The sequence below is a fragment of the Sphaerodactylus townsendi genome, linkage group LG07, assembly GCF_021028975.2.
Source record: "Sphaerodactylus townsendi isolate TG3544 linkage group LG07, MPM_Stown_v2.3, whole genome shotgun sequence".
In the NCBI taxonomy this organism is placed as follows: domain Eukaryota; kingdom Metazoa; phylum Chordata; class Lepidosauria; order Squamata; family Sphaerodactylidae; genus Sphaerodactylus; species Sphaerodactylus townsendi.
In genome coordinates, this window is record NC_059431.1 from 67,708,907 (window position 1) to 67,723,425 (window position 14,519).

General features: G+C 39.5%; 1 protein-coding gene across 2 annotated transcripts in view; it reads right to left on the reverse strand.

Moving 5' to 3' along the window:
* The window catches only part of LRRC2 (leucine rich repeat containing 2), a 91,904-nt gene that overhangs the window by 4,294 nt on the left and 73,091 nt on the right, over positions 1 to 14,519 (reverse strand). The window contains exons 6-9 of one of the 2 annotated variants that reach the window (XM_048502713.1): positions 12,017 to 12,162; positions 9,069 to 9,224; positions 4,258 to 4,394; positions 3,830 to 3,931 (exon numbers count right to left, since the gene is read on the reverse strand). In XM_048502713.1, the coding sequence (XP_048358670.1) occupies positions 3,906 to 3,931; positions 4,258 to 4,394; positions 9,069 to 9,224; positions 12,017 to 12,162 (465 nt within the window). In that variant the 3' untranslated portion in view covers positions 3,830 to 3,905. The remainder of the gene's footprint in view (positions 1 to 3,829; positions 3,932 to 4,257; positions 4,395 to 9,068; positions 9,225 to 12,016; positions 12,163 to 14,519) is intronic. The other variant, XM_048502712.1, reaches the window with a different exon arrangement.

Consider the following 14,519-nt stretch of genomic DNA (forward strand, 5'->3'; position numbering starts at 1 on the left):
AGCATTAAACCTAAGACCTAGTTTTGCGGAAGCAGTGTAGGTAACCTTGTTAAGTGATGTTAAACCCCACTGATTTTCATGGGAAGAACTAAAGCGTGATCCTTTACCTGGGAGTAAGCTCGATTGCTGGCAATGTGGCTTGCTTCTGAGTAAACCCTCCTAGGGTCGTAATTCACCCGTTGGAAGAGTTGCATGGTTGCTTCAAAGCAAGGCCACCGACTACCACCAAGCTTACTCCCGAGTAACGGATGCCTCGGAGCCAACCGTTTTTTCTAAACTAAAACCTCGGTATTCATATTAAATTGCTATGTTGGCACTTTGCGATAAATAAGTGGGTTTTGGGGTGCAATCTGGGCACTCGGTCTTGAAAAGGTTCGCCATCACTGCTATAAAGGCAAGCCTAAGACCCCAGTTAGGTGTTCAATATTATCACACACTACCTTGCCACTCAGTGATATCGTTCCAACAACACTGATCATTCAGAGCCTAGTGCTGGCCATTAGGTCTCTGTCGCCTGGATGTCCACTATAAGAGTGGCAAACATAATCTTTCATGTCCCATACCTTCTCTCTATATATATATCCAAAACCTGTCTTTCACTTCTACATTACATCCTAGGAAACCTTGTATGTGTGTGTTTTTACCCCCAGTAACTGAGTTATTGTGAGTGGGATTTTTATTCCATTTTCTGATTTTCTCAATAAAATCTTTAAAAAACAAAAAAATTATTTTCTCTGCTGGTTTCTTCTAGCGAGCTGAAACTTGTATACACAGGCTATCTATCTATCTATCTATCTATCTATCTATCTATCTATCTATCTATCTATCTATCTATCTATCTATCTATCTATCTATCTATCTATCTATCTATCTATCTATCTATCTATCTATCTATCTATCTATCTATCTATCTATCTATCCAAACACAGTCAAAAGTAAATCCCATTGATTCATAGGAACTTACTTCAAAGTAGGTGTGGATAATAATTATGCCTTAGGACAACTAATTTTACTTAAAATGGTGGGGCGCAATGACCCTCTTTGGTTGGGGAAGTTATATGCTCTTTAAGCCACGCTAAGCGACCTTTTGCTCTACAGCTAACTTTGGAGTAAGTCCCTGTGAATCAATGGAATTTACTTTTGACTGTGTTTGGATTGGCTTAGGCAGCATAGAGTGCAGCAGCCTCTCTTCCTTTATCACAAACAGCCAATTATCTAATAAATCCAGGGATCAGCAAAAAAAATTCTGAAGATTTCTGGAAAGCTACCTGCTTCTATTTATTTAATACAAATGCACTTCTGTGCAAATAAGAGCACATAGCATTCCAGAGTTCGTTTGAAATACCAAAAGGCAGAATCTTCCCATGGTGTGTGAAGCCTTTGGTACAGAACAACTTGCTGTGCCTATGGCCTTAGAAGAAGAAAGGAAACCTTCTGCCTAAGATGCACAGCAACTGAAAAGCCTACCTCTATGGAATTTTCTGCCTGAAATGCTGCTGTTGAAAGCATAGAATTTAATTAGTGATGGCAAGATGAATAACAACTTAAAACTGCAATTTGGGTCTCCTTTATATTATACCTAATTCTGAACATGGACCTAAGTACAGATAGTTAAGGATCAGGGCTATATACAAAGGAAAGAACTCTACAAACTTGGTTGGAAAAGTCAGATTTGCAGAAAAAAATCTCTTTTAAAAAGCTGGCAAAATTTAAAATGCTGAGATCTTACAAGAGTTTCCTCATGATATTACAAGTATTTTGAGGTGGGATTTAGCCGGTTTGCACTGGGCTAGCTAGTGTTTCATTTAGTTCACCAAACTGGTTGTTAATCCCACCCCTGATCAGAAAATTGTCTTGCTCCCCACACTTCTTGCCTGGCTGGGAGATCCTGCAGAGCATCCCATCCTAGCATTTTGGGGAGAGAATGCTCAAGCTGAAACAGTTGGGGTTGCTGTGATTATTTGACAGGTCTGATATATTTTGATTTAGTTCATATTTGTCTGGTCTTCTAACGTGGGCACACAGGGTGGGTGGCATGGCTGGGAAGGGGAAGAAATTTGAGGGTTTGCCCCAGGCACGATTTCCCATAGATGTGGCCTGGGCGGCGGGGGGGGGTGTTCTTTCTGGCTCTTGGCTAATTCCGTGCCTTTTGCCATGCAGTGTGGGATGTGTGATTGTTGTGTTCAGACATGTGGCCAGGGGCTTCAGCTATGTTGTTCTGGTGATTAGTGGAAAAATCAGGAGGATCCATGGGGATCCGTGTTTTCCAAGCAGAATCTTGCACTACTGCTGTGCCACAGAGCATGGGATGTATGATCGTTGTGCCCAGACATGATGCCAAGGACATGAACTGTGATGTGCTTATGATTTTTGGGTGACTAAGTACAAAAATCAGGAGGATCCATGAGGATCCATGTGTTTTAATCACATTTTTGTGCCATTGTGGTGGCAGGATTATTGTGTTCAGACATGTGTCTAGAGGTATAAGCTGTGATGTGCAGGCGATTTGGGGGTGACCAAGTAGAAAAATTAAGAGGATCCACAAGGATGTTTTTCAAGTAGGTTTTTGTGCCACTGTGGCAGCACAAAACGTGGGATGTGGGATTGTTGTGTTCAGACATGTGGCTAACAGCTGGAGTTGTGATGTGTTTTTCAAGCAGTTTTTTCATTAATATTTTAAAAATCTTTCTTATAACATAATCTAGTTTTGTGTCCCTCTTTTATTGTTCTTATTTAAGTATTAAGTATTATTTAAGGCTGCAAACTGGTCATTAAATTATTTAAATCCCACCACTGGAAGTTTGTTAAATTATTTGAATCCCACCACCAATTAAGGACCTCTGAGATTAGAAATAAGCCCACTGGAACTAAAGGATTCTAGAAAGGGATTTGCAGAGAACAATCAGTGGGCATAGGAAGAGCAGAACTCTTTCTTCCTTGTCAGTCAATCTTGGCAAATGGCTCTATTATATTTATATGATACATGCAAATATGAGCATAGAAATCTGCATTCACCAAGGTATGTAGTCCTCCCTTAAAAAGAAAACTGATGAAATAATAACCATAGTGTGTACCATGCAGTTCCTTCTCTCTGTCCCATCGGATTTTTATAGCAATGCTACTCTGAAAAAATGAATTCAGTACCTCAGTTAACACATTAAGTCTAAATGTACACAGGGGACAAATGTGCTACATATGATCCTCCTGATCAACATCATTGTAGTTTCTTCTCAAAAGACAACACATGGATATTCTATCTTGGGAAAATATTTATTTGGGGTCTGATACACATGTTTGTTTTTATTTTATTGCTATCAAGCCACATCTACCTTATGGCAACCCCTGGTAGGGTTTTCAAGATAAGAACTGTTCAGAGATGGTTTGCCATTGCCTGACTCCATGTAATGACCCTGGTATTCCTTGGAGGTCTCCCTCCAAATGGTCAGTCCTGCTCAGCTTCTGAGATCTGGCCACATGTACTGAAGTAGAAGATCTATATGATTACACATATCTAGGGGGCCAAATATATAGCACTTGTTTCATATGCACAGTCACAGTTCCAGGACTGTAACTTGCTGTTGCAAATCCTTATGTGATAGCTATGCTTTCTATGCTTAAGTAATTCCCATGCTAAGACACAGTCTAGGATCCAAACAAACCCGATGGTTTTCTTTTTCAAATTTACAGCTTCCCCACCCCCCACCCCCCACCCCTTATTTAGAAGCTGCAGTTAAGGTTCTTCTGATTTTGAAAAGTGTATTTTCATGTAGTTTAGGTGCAGTAGTAAAAAGAGAACTTCATAATCTTATACACATGTGAAAGTACATACCACTCCAGGCCATAATATAAACAGTGTTTGTTGGGAGTCAGGGATGGAACTTAATGTTGTCTCCTTTCTCTATTTGTCACCCAGCAAGCATGGGTAGATCGCCTGCAAAGAATTATTAAACAATATGTCCAGATGGCTTTGGAGGACTGACTGGAAAGGAACTCACAATGTCAGGAAAAGGAGTTATACCTGGGCAGGATGCATTTAACCTATACAATTCGTAGACACTTCTTACATATTTCAAACATAGCTCTAACATAAGAGCTGTAATCTCTTTTTGAAATGGCGTTCTCAAAAATCTTCACAAGGGTCTTTGCATGTTAGCTACTATTTTCTGATGTGTCAAGAAAACCTGTTTGAAACTCATATCTAATATAATGAAAGTAAACTAAGCTTGTGGTTTCATTAATACGTGTTTGTGTGCATACCTCTTTCTCTTAGATCTGTAATATAAGCTTTCATAAATTCTTTTTCAAACAGCTCACGATCATGGTCACTTTCAGTTATTTCTTCGGTCTCTTGAAATGAGGTTGTTTCAAGAGGGTTATCCTTGAGGCTTATAAATCTGCAAGAAGATGAAATATTAGCATGAAGGGGGTTATATAATGCTTCTTATCATGAGCAGACTGCTGCTTGCTATATGCCAAATGATTTATTGCCATACAAATTTTCTGTTCTTTCAACTTTGTTACAGAGCTGCAGAAAATTCATCTATAGGGACAACATTTCTACTGTGTTTGTTGACATGTTAGCCACACATTTTAAATGATAATTAGCTATAATAAAATATTAATTCTGAAATGGCCTTGTGCAAGCAAATGTGTAAAACATTTAGAAGATGGGGTGCTGTGTGGTTTCCGGGCTGTATGGCCGTGTTCTAGCAGCATTCGCTCCTGACGTTTCACCTGCATCTGTGGCTGGCATCTTCAGAGGATCTAATAGTTGGAAAGGAAAGCAAGTGGAGTATATATACCTGTGAGTAAAGGTCAATAGGTGAGGGCATCTGAATAGGAGTGGCCTGGCAACTGAGTAACAATGAAGTGTAGCATGTGAGCAACAATGGTGATAGCAAGGTCAATAGGTGAGGCATCTGAATAAAAGTAGTCTGGCCTTTGTTCCCTTTGAATGTCTATAGTCATCCTGTGTCTGTGTGGAGCTGATTAGTCACTGTCTTGACTCTAGTTTTTTTTCAAAACTGGCAGCCAAATTCTGTTCATTTTCATGGTTTCTTCCTTTCTGTTGAAATTGTCCATGTGCTTGTGGATTTCAATGGCTTCTCTGTGTAGTCTGACGTAGTGGTTGTCAGAGTGGTCCAGAATTTCTGTGTTTTCAAATAATATTCTGTGTCCAGGTTGGTTTATTATGTGTTCTGCTATTGCTGATTTTTCTGGCTGAAATAGTCTGCAGTGCCTTTCGTGTTCTTTAATTCGTGTCAGAGCCCTGGGTTTGGTGGTTCCTATGTAGACTTGTTCACAGCTACATGTTATGCGGTAGACTCCTGCAGTAGCTAGAGGTCAGGACGTCAGGAGAGAATGCTGCTAGAACATGGCCATATAGCCCTGAAACCACACAGCACCCCAGTGATTCTGGCCGTGAAAGCCTTCGACAATACATTTAGAAGATATCCTTAACTCAATAAAAATCAAAAGATGTACTTTCCATATGCTGAGGAGTATGTAAACAGTTTACACTCTATGGACCATTATACATGGAATGCTTACATCGAGGCTTTTCACTGCACAGTGATCTTGTAGTGGGGTCCCTTGCATTTCTCTTTTTGCACATGAGGAGGCACTCACTCCTGCCATTCAGTTTTTTTCTGCAGAGAACTCTCCTGGGCCTCTGCTCCTCCTGGTTCTCTTAACTCCACCCATCAATTCAGCCTTAAAGGCACAGATCTCATCACACCCAGTAGTGCCAAGATTTGGCTGGATTTGTAAAAGCTTTTAAATCACTATTATGTCAATATTTCTGTTAATGCAGTTATATAGATATTGTAGCCCTTTCCCAAAATAATGCCTCCCCAAATGAAACAGGCAAAGCTGTTCCCTGGACTACATGCTGTTGAAGAAGGGGACCATGTCTAGACCTGATATTCTCTCCCCCTCCCCTCCCAACCACACACAAACACCCACTCACACACACACTTCCTGCAGCTGCTGCAGGAGAAGTAAAGGTGTGTTTGAAACAGCTGCTGCAGGAGAAGTAAAGGTGTGTTTGAAACAGTTTTCAAAAGCCCTCCCAGTCATCAGGGAGGGTAGAAGCGGGGGAGGTGTGATGGAGCCCAAAAGAGACCCTGCTTGTACTATTCCTTGGAAAAGCCATCTCTGTTATTATTATATCAAGATATAGATATTTTGATATGAGCTTCTTGAGAAGCAGGAAGGAGCCAGCAACATAGAAGGGGGGAGAGGGGAAGGTGTGGACAGTGTGTGAGGGAGTGGGAAGGGTGTAACTAAGTAGACTAGCCATGGGTGGAGAGAACATGTCCAGGATAAAGCTGTGCTCACTGGCAAATGTGCTCACTTTAACAGCAAAGCAAATTAAACATCATGCTACAAGTGGTCTTGTTTGCCATTCAGAGAATGGAAAGTGAAAGCAGGGCACAAGGAAGATGTTCGTACAAGAAATTTTGCAGCAATGGACATTCACTCCCATTGTGCACCAGATACCTTGTGCATAATTGGCCCATGAGTGTGTATAATGGTGCTTCTTTAACATTGGACATGCTGCAAAAATTTCTCAAGGGTTAGGAAGACACGTCCCCAAAGTCATGGGAAAGAAATAAAGTAGCTCACTTTCTTCTTACCATATTTCCATAGTTCAGTTCTATCATCCCTCATATATTGCTCCCCTAACACTGGAAATCATACACAGCTAGACTGTCTGATTTTGCTAGACATGAGAAATATTCATAAACAGTCATATTCTTCTAACCTCATTGACTTCAGTGATCTTAGAACAGTGTAACTCTGCTTAGGATTGAACTGTGTGGGGGCAAATACAGATTCTTTTTCTTATATGTGAAATAATGAATCATAGCAATATGTTACAGTCCATACTGAGGAAACAGTTACTGTGGTTTACATTTCCTCTGAAGAATTCAGAGCAGCATAACTGGCATTCCCAAGTATCCTCCACCCAGGTACTAGCAGGTCCCAGTTCAGCTCAAGGATGGGTGCTTTCCATCTGCATATGTGTGCAGCCCTTTGGGTTTTTAAATTGCAGATCATCAAGACCAGCCTGTTCATTAGGACTGTTAGTCACATTGGAGAGGTCTACATTATTAATCCCATGTGAGCGTAGAATTATGGCAACATATCTTCGTCTGCTGATTAATCCCACCCAGAGGAGAGCTTTGGCTCCTGCAAGATGTATGTGTTGCCATCAACTCCTCTGGGGGGAAGATTTAAGAATATAGAATATTCTAAAAGGGTTTGTCCTTGTGATATGGTCACGGTTGAAACACTTGACCATTCTCTGTTTGTATGCCATAAATATGATAAGATACACATGAAATATATGAATTCTATTTTCTTGCAGTGTTCTCAGTGGCAAGAGTGTTACAAGATACCCAATCTCCTGAACAGCTCTGATGTGCTCTTTTGCGAGACTGTTGCAAATTTTATACTGGAAATTAGTAATTTTAACTGTGTTTTTTAATCCTGTTTTACTTTGAAATTTTGTCCTGTTTTGTATGCCAGTAAAGGCTTGTTGGAAAAAAAACATTAGAGAGGTACCATAATATAGCTGCTCTGAGAAATCCTTGGTTCTTGCATAAATTAACTGTGGTTTTTAGCAAGATATTTTCACAGTGCCCAATATTCAGTATGAGGATAAAGATACTGACTTGAGTTACTACTGAGATAATCTACAGGAAACATTTTTAATACTCAAAATACAATGCATAAATAATAAACAGTATTCATATTTTGAAACCAACTAATAAAAGGAAAATCCCAGAAAGCAAGTTATTCTACATCCAAGATATTAATGCATACATAATTCTGAATGTCTGTCTTGCTCCATTCCTCATTATATGTGAATGTATTCATTGCACTAGTCCAGGGGCATATCTAGGTAAAACAGTTCCTGAGACTTACCCTGGGCACGGTGCCCCCTTTCCCACAGCTGCTTTACTTACCTGCCTCTAGCTGGGCTCTCTCAGCTGACTGCCCTGCCACGCACCTGCCTGTGATAGTCCCAACAGCTCTCTCTTGGGAGTGGGGTGGTGGCGGCTGGGTGGCTGGCAGTGGCCAGCCGAAGCGCAAGGGGAATATGTGGAAGGGAAGCAGCAAGTGAGCAGGGGTGCCAAGAAGTGGTGGACAACCAGGGTGCAGCTGGGGTCCAAAATGTGCCCCCAGAAAGTGGCACCTGGGGCTCAAGCCCAGGTGTGGGATTCAGCAGGTTTGCATCACTTTGGCAGAACCAGTTGTTAAAATGGTGCTTGTAAACAAACAGTTGTTAAATTATTTGAATCCCACCGCTGGAACCGGTTGTTAAATTATTTGAATCCCACCATTGCTCAAGCCCCCTTGTGCCCTCCTGGGTACACTAGTACACTAGTTTTCAGCTGGTACGTGGCAACCCACAAATGGGTTACTATCCTTCCTAAGGTGGATTACATCAAAATGCTATTGCCACTTTGGCTGTGAACTCTGTGAAGAAGTTTACAGATTGTTGGCCAGGAGTAAAGCACAGCAACCTATTATGAATTAGATTGTGTGAAAGATGCACAATGGTAGATTCCCTGCAGGATTTTGAATACAAGCCTCACAGATTCCACATGGCAATTTGGTGGGTGGCAACTCAAGATAGGTCCTTTTACACAATTATGTACATTATGTAGCTCCTTCTTGAAAGAACTCTGCCTAGTTTCTTCCCTGTTGCTCCTTAGGAGTCTTATCAAGCCAACTCTCTTGCAAATGTTGGGGATGTCTGCCAGTCTTCACATCACTTGATGCTGCCATAGCTGTTTTATTTTACTTTGACTTACTTTTATGTGTTTTTAATGTATGCTTTCCTTCTTCATAAAGTTCTGGTTGACTACCTCATAGATTTTAATCAATAAATAAAATACTGAGCCTTGATATTAAGATGTCCCTAGTGATTACAATGGTGTAAATTAAGACTGAGTTTTCTCCCAGAAATAAAAGATTGCATCCAGAATTAAATTAAACAATAAATGAGGGAAGGGATCTGTTCATTTTGTTAATTTTTTTCTGACTGACTGACTTACTTTAAACCTGTGGTTGAATCACAGATAGCTGTGGGCATCTGGACCAAATCGTCACCACTTACCACCAGTAAACTGAGTTTTGGCAAATTGACCAAAGATTGTGGAAGGTAAGTCAACTTGTTTTTCTGCAGGAGAAGAGTTTGTAATTCTTCTAGCCTTAGGAGAGCAACAGAGTAACAAAATTAAATGAGCAATAAATCACACTAAGTTTTATCATATACTTGAAAAGTTGCACTTATTTATTTACAAGACCAACATATTTATTTGCGAGACCAGGATTGATTTATTTAGATATTTATACACTGTTTTTCTTCTAATGGGGACCCAAAATGCCTTACAACATCATTCTTCCTTTTTCTATTTTATTCTCATATAACAACACTGTAAGGTAGGTAAAGACTCAAGGTCACCCAGCAAGTTTCCATGAAAGAGGGGGTTTCAAATCAGGGTATCCCAGATCCTACTCTAATTACTGCACCATGCTGGCAGAAATAGGGCATTCTTCCCACACCCATTCTACTTTCCTGTGTAGCCTCAGCCATTGCTTGCTACCAAATGTCAGTGGTGGAGTATCAGAGCTAGGGCCTTTCCTCACTTGCCCTACTGTGGTAGCAGCAGTGTCACAGCTGGTTGGGAATCTGTAATTGTATTTTTCACTCAAATGCAATGCCACTCCTTATTCATGCAGGACTCCCAATTGGCATATACTGCACAACAGCACACCATACCCAAAATCTCCCATAGCTACAAGAAACTTAAGGAAATACCCTTCATGTACTTGAAGTATATTGTTATCTGCAAATTTCATGTGGAGACTTTGTCAAAGAAAACATCCAGTTCTCACAATAAACCATAGTTTGATCAAACCCTAATGAGGCATGACCTCTAAATGCAGACAGTTCACCAAACCAGGATCTCAAACTAGGACTGATAACTCTTTTATTACCCACAGTTTGTACTGATTGTGGTTTCTTGTAACAAATCATAGTTATAGCACCATGACTGGAGCATTATTCTTGTAGTGTCTTAGAAACAAAAGGTAAGCAATACAGGGATAATATCCCCTCTGAGAGAAAGCAAGAAGCAGAGCATGTAGAACATATACATGAACAGGGATTTGTTGTTTGTGTCTGGTAAAGTGGGCAGGATTGAACAAAACCCTTTTTAACTGTGATGTCTGCATTTTGGCACTATTAAATATTCACTATATCTATGGCCAGATTTCAATCTAATCATAAAAAGTTACATAAGTGGATGCTTATATAAATTGGGAAAATATATTTGGGTGCTGTGTGGTTTCCAGGCTGTATGGCCATGTTCTAGCAGCATTCTGCTAGAATGCTGCTAGAACACGGCCATACAGCCCGGAAACCACACAGCACCCAAGTGATTCCGGCCGTGAAAGCCTTCGACAATACATGGGAAAATATAATTTTTTTTACAGAAATCCAAATTTACTGATCCATTGCAGTTCTGAGGTTTCTGAAAATTTCAGACCTGTCATGATTGGCTCACAATCTGAATCTTCAGAACATAAATCTTATGAAATCATACTTATCATTACCATTTTGAATGGGAGAGTGGATGAGTTGAGTTTGAATAAGGGTGAGCATTCAGCAAATCTGTACTAGAAAAAATAGTCTGAAGAATACCTTATCAGTATTTGGGGGGGAAGGGGGTTTCAAAAAAAGTCAACCATATAAGGTAGCTGGAAAAGTGGTTTTTTTCCCAACAAAATTGCAACAGTTTCCCCTTGGAATCACTCCTTATGCTCACAAAAGTGGAAGCCTTCAGACTAGTTAAGAATAGGCTCTTGGATCTTGATTTTCATAATTTGACTCGTGCTGCCAAGACAACCTGTTCTCCAACTACATTATTAATCCCATGCGAGCGAGGAATTATGGCAGCATATCTTCATCTGCTGATTAATCCCACCCAGAGGAGAGCCTTGGCTACTGCAAGATGTAATGTGCTGCCATCAGCTCTGCTGGAGGGAAGATTTAAGAATAAGGAAAGTTCTAAAAGAGTTTGTTCATGTGATATGACTACGGTTGAAACACTTGTCCATTCTTTGTTTCTATGCCCTAAATACAATAAGATACACATGAAATACATGAATTCCATTTTCTTGCAATGTTCTCAGTGGCATGAGTGTTATAAGATTCCCAATCTCCTGAACAGCTCTGATGTACTCTTTTGTGAAACTGTTGCAAATTTTATACTGGAAATTAGTAATTTTAACTGTATTTCTTAACCTTGTTTTGTTTTAAAATTTTGTCCTGTTTTATATGCCAATAAAAGCTTGTGTTGTTGTTGGGTTTTTTTCCAGCATTTTTCAGGTTGCTTCAACCCTGCCACCATAAAAAGAACAAGATGGGGGACTTTGGAGACAATAGGCAGATAGCAGACAACTGAACAATGGGCCTGTCCCAGTTAGGCCAAGCTTTCAGCAAATTGGTACTGCTTTCAGAGTCCATATGGACTTCGGAGGTGGCACAGAGCTAATGATACAGGGGTTTGGCTTTTTCTGTATTTTTCAAAAATGTTCCCATCTTTTAAACTCAAACCCAAAAAATACCCCCCAAATGGTGAACAGCTCTAATTATGAACACTGTGCACATGAAGTATTATAACCAGAGCACTGTGGATATCATAGACAAGTCTTGACCATTACTGTTCTCAGAACAGGAGAGCATGTGTGGCTTAACCAGCTTCATTGCTCATATTGAACTGAACAATGATCTTGTTTCTTTTTTTCAGGTACAAAAGTAATTTGGAATGGAAAAGTTAAGAAGCAGCTAGGAAATCAAAACCACCTTCTTCAAGTTCAAAGATTCTCTGCATAGATCAAAGGCTTTATCATTGCTACAACACTACAACAATAGTCTACAACAGGTAAACTATTTCAACCCATTCCACTTACAAATGTACATAATATGAGGATATACCTATCAATGTCTTGTGGCAGATCTTTGAGGTTATTGCTGCTAATGTCCAACCACTGCAAACTTGACATCCGGAGCACGCATATTGGAATTGAGGGAAATTTGTTTGCTGACACATCAACATATGTCACTTGTTTTAAATTACTTAGCTGTAAAGAAACACTGCATTACATTATATGAAGAAAGTATGTATTTAACTATCATTGTCGAGTATGAGTATGTTATTTATTTCATTATTTATATGTTATTTATTTCATTTTTTTTTATTTATGAAATTTACAGCCTGCCCTTCTACCCTCAGCAGAGCCACCAAGGTAACTAACAGATTAAAAACATACATGATAAAACCACATTTTTAAAACCAAACTAAAACACATCATTCAAACATTTAAGGCAATTAATAGATTAAAAACATTTAAGACAACTAATAGATAAAAAACATATGTGATAAAATGAACTTAAAATACACATACAATGCAATACAATTCACAGGTATAAAAACAACAATTAAGCCAGGGCAGGTAGGTGGGATCACTAAGGGAAACAAAGAAGTCTTCACCCTCTGAGAAAAAAGGCAACTGAGGGGGGTAGGTGAATCTCTCTGAGCAGTGTGTTCCAGAGTTTCGGTGCCATGACCAAGAAGGCTTTCTCCCAAGTTGCCATTTTCCTAAACTCAGAACATGGGGTGCCTGAAGTAGGGTTATGGAAGATTACCATAGCAGTTGGATAGGTTTGTAATGGAGTAGGTGGTCCTTCAGGGTTTTAAAGATCAATATCAGCACCTTGAATTATTCCTGGAAACAAATTGAGAACTAGTGTAGATAGGCCAAGGCTGGAATGGTATGGTTCCTACGACCTACACATTCCATCATTTTAGAGATAAGAAAAGGTAGTCATAACTTGTCTCAGAAATAATCAGTTTATCACACAAGGTATGTGAAACTGGGAAACCTATTTATGCCTTTGTAGTTGAATAGCAGATAAAATACTATGGCTGCATTTATTTACCCCTTTGGCATCTGGTCAACTTTATGTGATGAGAGGGACTGTAGCTCAGTGGTAGAGCATTTGTTGGCATGAAGAAGATCCCAGGTTCAATCCCCAGCATCTCCAGTTGACAGGACCAAGTAAGATGTGAGTGAAAAAAAGACCTGAAACCATGGAGACCTGCTTCTAGTCTGAGTAGACAATTCTGACCTTCATAGACTGATGGTCTGATTCCGTATTGGCAACTTCATGTGTCCATGTTTCCAAAGATTAACAGGACTGGAGACAGAATTTTGGATTGATCACTCTGGTGAGGTTTGTGGGTGGGAATTTTGCTGCCTTTCCTTCCTAGCTGTTCTTGTTCCTGCTAAAAAGCTGGTCCTAGAGGTCAAGGGGCAATGGATCTGTAACAAGAAGGGGGATTTGTAGAAATCATACACGCATGTTGAGCAAACATCTCCTTATTCTGCTGATGCAATAGGGCAGAGAAGACCGATTTATTTCTCATTCTTACTGTAGCTCCCTGGCTTGTATACGACATTCCTAAGATTATCCTGAACCTCAGGAGCAATTTAGGGTGGGTGTGGGGGTTTCGCTGTATAGGATAAGATGGCAAAGATCTCTTCCTCAGATACATTGCTTTGCAAAATGGTTGATACAACCCAAATTATAAGTTTTCTTCAGTTCTATGGGAAAATATTGTCCCTTACTTCCTGTGGATTTGACTATTTGCACAAACTGTGCAGCTTGTTTCAGACAATTGTTTTTATTGATTATCATTTGATGAGATTGATCTTTTTATGACAGTGAGCTTCTCATTGAGTTGTTCCAAGGATATGTGCCCCTGTTATAAACCATCTTTGGTCCATTGTATGGGGAAAGATGGTCAATAACTTGTAAAACAAGAAACAAATTGTTTGGATTTCCTTTCCCCAAAATGAGTTAAGGGTAAGTATATCCCCAAGTTCTAATATCCCAAAGGAGACTGCCATAGGATCATGAGTAGCTTTATTCTTTCACTTGTTCTAGACACAAAAAAACTTGAAAACAAACATGAGTTTGTTTCTCTAGAAATTCATAACAGAAGTGGAGAAAACAATGTTTTGTTTGGTTATATAGGTTTCCATCTATTAAGCCACTATTAATTTTAACTCAGAGAGGTTGTTCCTCTTAAGTAAAAATGCCTTATTCTACCCAGATTTTCACTTTAGGTCACAATAATAACAAAGGATTTCAGGATTATTTATGGCCTGATAAAAGCAAATGCTTTTAAAGCTTTTGAAATCATTTCATCAGGAATTCTCTGATAAAAGTGGATGAAATTTAAAGTGGGTGAAATTTAAATAGATTTCATAACAGTACTCTAATGTGGTTGTCAAGAATGGAAACCTAGCAAATTAAGGAAAATAGTGAAGAGAGAATTTGTTTAAGATAATAGACATATTACAGAAAGGACAGATAGGGAAGTTAGACTGAAACCCAGGAATCAAATTATAATTCAAGGGAAAATGTGTCACTG